General features: G+C 41.9%; 1 protein-coding gene across 1 annotated transcript; it reads right to left on the reverse strand.

The window, feature by feature from the left end:
• Positions 1–2112: 2112 nt before the first annotated feature.
• On the reverse strand, positions 2113–3039 carry LOC142184630 (olfactory receptor 8D1-like). Its single transcript, XM_075259633.1, has one exon. The coding sequence runs from the start codon at positions 3037–3039 to the stop codon at positions 2113–2115; it is 927 nt and encodes a 308-aa protein (XP_075115734.1).
• Between the last annotated feature and the right edge of the window lie 691 nt (positions 3040–3730).

A 3730-nucleotide genomic window follows, 5' to 3' on the forward strand; every position in this document is an offset into this window, starting at 1 on the left:
TTAAACAAGAAGGAAAATAGCATTTTACTAAATTGGCTCATTGGCAAAGATCAAACTGAGCTGCAGGCGAGAAGGATTGTCTGAACATGTCACAGAGGACCAAAGAAGTGAATGTGGAGAACGGTGAAGGAAGGACCGGAAGGTGGACTTGGCTACATGTGCTACAACCTGACATCTTATAGTCACACGGAGAGTGAAATCTCTCATATTAAGGGGAGACTTTCATGCCTTCACGTCTTCTGTCCTGACTTACTTTCCCACCTGTCTCACATTTCATCCTTGTGGTGCAGACCTGGAGCCGAGACTGTTATTTGGTGAATCAGTTACTGGTTACTGAGATCAGGGGATAATCATACACATCAGGGAGAGTGTGTGGCTACATGGGCATACAGAGACTTACAAGTCATTCCTGCTCCGCTAGGGATTCTGGGTAAAAAATATGCAAATCTATTCTCCAGGATGTAATTAGGAGAACAGTGTCTCTGTATGCCGCCCTCTAGAGGGCAGCCTCCTTAACATCATGCATGACTCAGTTAATAAGCCTACTAACATGATGCGGATTTAATTGCCAAATTAGTATCTCTATTCCAAAAGGAACAGATTCCCAGCTATGGACAGTGTAGCGCAGGGATACTGAGGGATACTCCCTGCGCTATGCTGAGGAGGTCCAAAAGACCGAAACAGCGCTGTCCATAGCTGGGAATCTGTTCCTTTTGGAATAGAAATACTAATTTGGCAATTAAATCCGCATCATGATTGTAGACTTATTAACTGAGTCATGCATGATGTTAAGGATGCTGCCCTATAGAGGGAGCGGCATACAGAGTGCACTGTTCTCCTAATTACATCCTGGAGAATAATTTGCATATTTTTTACCCTGGTTACTGAGAGTGTAGCATGCATGTCACTGCCAGAACTGGACCACCGCTATGGGTGCTACAGGATGGCCATTCCAGTGGGACACTGGGAGAAGAACTGGTTAATTTATTTACTGTCCTTTAGGTGAATTTGCACCGTCACGAATGTTGTTCTTGTTTGGAACTCTGGTGGGACCAACTATTTTGACTCAAGTGAGTAGATGGAACAGCCCCTGTAGCAGGGTGCAGAGACCAAATGTCCAGGGTGTGGAGACCAAGCTGGAGTGTTTTAGTTTGACAACCTGTTATCTGGAAGTCAGATCATGTGAACAAAGACAGGCAAAGCTCACAAGGTTCGTTTCGACAAATAGTGAGATTTGCAACTTTGTTTTTTCATCTCTCCTCCTCCTTGGTCCCAAGAATATACAAATGTTTGGTGGGGGGCGAATTCTAAAAAAGTTGGGTTTGTGTAGAATCTGAAACTTTTGGAAAATTCAGGTCAAAACCAGTTCTAACCAAATCGTTTCATCACAATCAGACAACATTATTGTGTTCTCTATTAACTTATTTGACTTCCTAATAGAGAAGAGGCTCTAAAGTTATCCCTAGCCATGGTGACGCCACGCAGAGTCTCTCTAAAGCTGCGCTCGGTGCGGCAGATTTACAAGGACTGGGGTAGATGTCAGGCACTCAGCTTCAGGAAAGTGGCGAGGGCGACCTAAAGGAGAAACAAATTGCAATTTTTTTGGTGAATGGGACAAAATAAATATGCCTCAATGTGTATTGCCAGCATGTACAAATGTGTCAGTTACCAAACGGTGTCACTTCAAATAGCTGTATCCCTGGTTTTATATCCACCAGAGTGGTTCTGGTGCCGTATGAGAGTCTTCGCTTTTATATGCCACCAAGATTCCAGTTTATATGGATAAAGAGATAACATTCCCGACTGTGTTTTTAACTAAATATCTCTATTGTGATCTTGGTAGCTTATGAAAGCTGAAATCCCCTGATATTGGTGGTATACCACCGGAGATAGAGCCACGTGAAGTGAATCCCCTATACAGCTGCCTTGTACTGTATAGCCCTAGTATTTAGTATTTTGTCTTATGGAACCATAAGACATCGACACAACGTAACATTTATCATTATTGACATCTTACCTCTTGTGAGTGGCTTTGTAGACAACTGTGAATGTCATAGATGTAATAATGTTCCGTTCCTTTAGTCTACTTTTTATTTGTTTTCTATTCTGCCTTCAAAACAATAACCTCCTCTTCATCGCGGCGATCACATCCTTGTTTTTCAAGCTGTAGATCAGAGGGTTTAGTATTGGGACTGCGGCCGTATTAAACAAAGAAGAGAGCTTATTGGAGTCCAACTGGACAGATGAAATAGGTCGGAAGTATTGGTAAGTCAGAGTGCCGTAGAGAAGGGTGACCACGGTGAGGTGGGAAGAACATGTGTAGAAGGCTTTACGTCTGCCCATACTTGACCGTATCCTGAGTATGGTACTAATAATAAAAGCGTAAGATACAAAAGTGAGGACAAACGGGGTAAACGTTGCAAATAATAATCCTTCTAAGAATATATAGAGTTCCAAAATGGTGGTGTCGTTACAAGTAAGCTTCATGACGGCCATAATATCGCAGAAGAAATGGTTGACTTCCAATGATGAGTAACACGTAAACGATGAGATTTCTGAGAGACATGGTATGATGTTTAGAAAGCCCACAACCCAACTGGCCCCGGCCAGAAGTGAACAGATCTTGTGACCCATCACCTCATTGTATCTCAGTGGGTTGCAGATCGCAACATAACGGTCGTAACTCATCGCGGTCAGAATCAACAACTCATCACACGTCAAGGCTAAAAAGGAATACATCTGGGCAAAACAGCTGCCGAACGAAATGGTTCTATCTCCTGATAGGAACGTCACAAGAGCTTGATGTAGAGCTACGGTAGAACAAGACATGTCCATCATGGATAAGTTTACTAGGAAGAAGTACATCGGGGTGTGGAGATGATGGTCCAGGGTGACCAGGAGAACAATGGTCAAGTTACCTCCAAGGGTGACAAGGTAAATGAGGAGGACCAGGAGGAAGATTGGAAGTTGTAGCTCCTGGATATCGGATATACCTTTAATAACAAATTGTTTTCCCGTGGACTGGTTGGTGGGCTCCATTATACTTCACCGCAATCCTTATTTTTTTTTTCTTGTTAAGGCATCAAATTCCATAATATTAGACTTTGCTAAAAGTAGAAAGAAAACTTGGTTGCAGCAGTTTATGGTGGCGTTGTTGTATTATTATATTAATTATTATTATATTATTATTACTCTTCTATTATTTTATACTGTGGTGGATTTCGAGTGATTTTAGGCCTTAAAATTTGATATTGGAATTTGCAAATATTTTATTGGTTGACTGGGGTTGAGCCGATCTTGAGATTTCAGGATCGTTTTTAAAATCTGATTTTTGATCCCAATCATGAAATTTGCTCAATCGCCGATCGGGATCCGATCTTTCCCGATCCCGATCGCTCAACCCTAGTTACTTTATGTTTATGGGATAGGGAGGAGCCGATCTTGAGATTTCAGGATCGTTTTTAAAATCCAATTTTCAATCATTTTTCAGCCGATCCCGATCCTGAAATTTGCTCGATCACCGATCGGGATACGATTTTTCCCGATCCGGATCGCTCAACCCTATGGTTGACGTGTATTTGGCTTCAGTTACAAAAAAAAAAAAAAACTTACTAAACTTCAGAAAACCCAGCGGAAGCCTGAGCAGATATTAGTTTCATGTCTGTACTACTTCTCTATGATTTTGCATTGTATATGTGACTATATTTCTACAGCTACAGCCGGAGGAGAG

This window comes from Leptodactylus fuscus, chromosome 11, assembly GCF_031893055.1.
Source record: "Leptodactylus fuscus isolate aLepFus1 chromosome 11, aLepFus1.hap2, whole genome shotgun sequence".
Lineage (NCBI taxonomy): Eukaryota > Metazoa > Chordata > Amphibia > Anura > Leptodactylidae > Leptodactylus > Leptodactylus fuscus.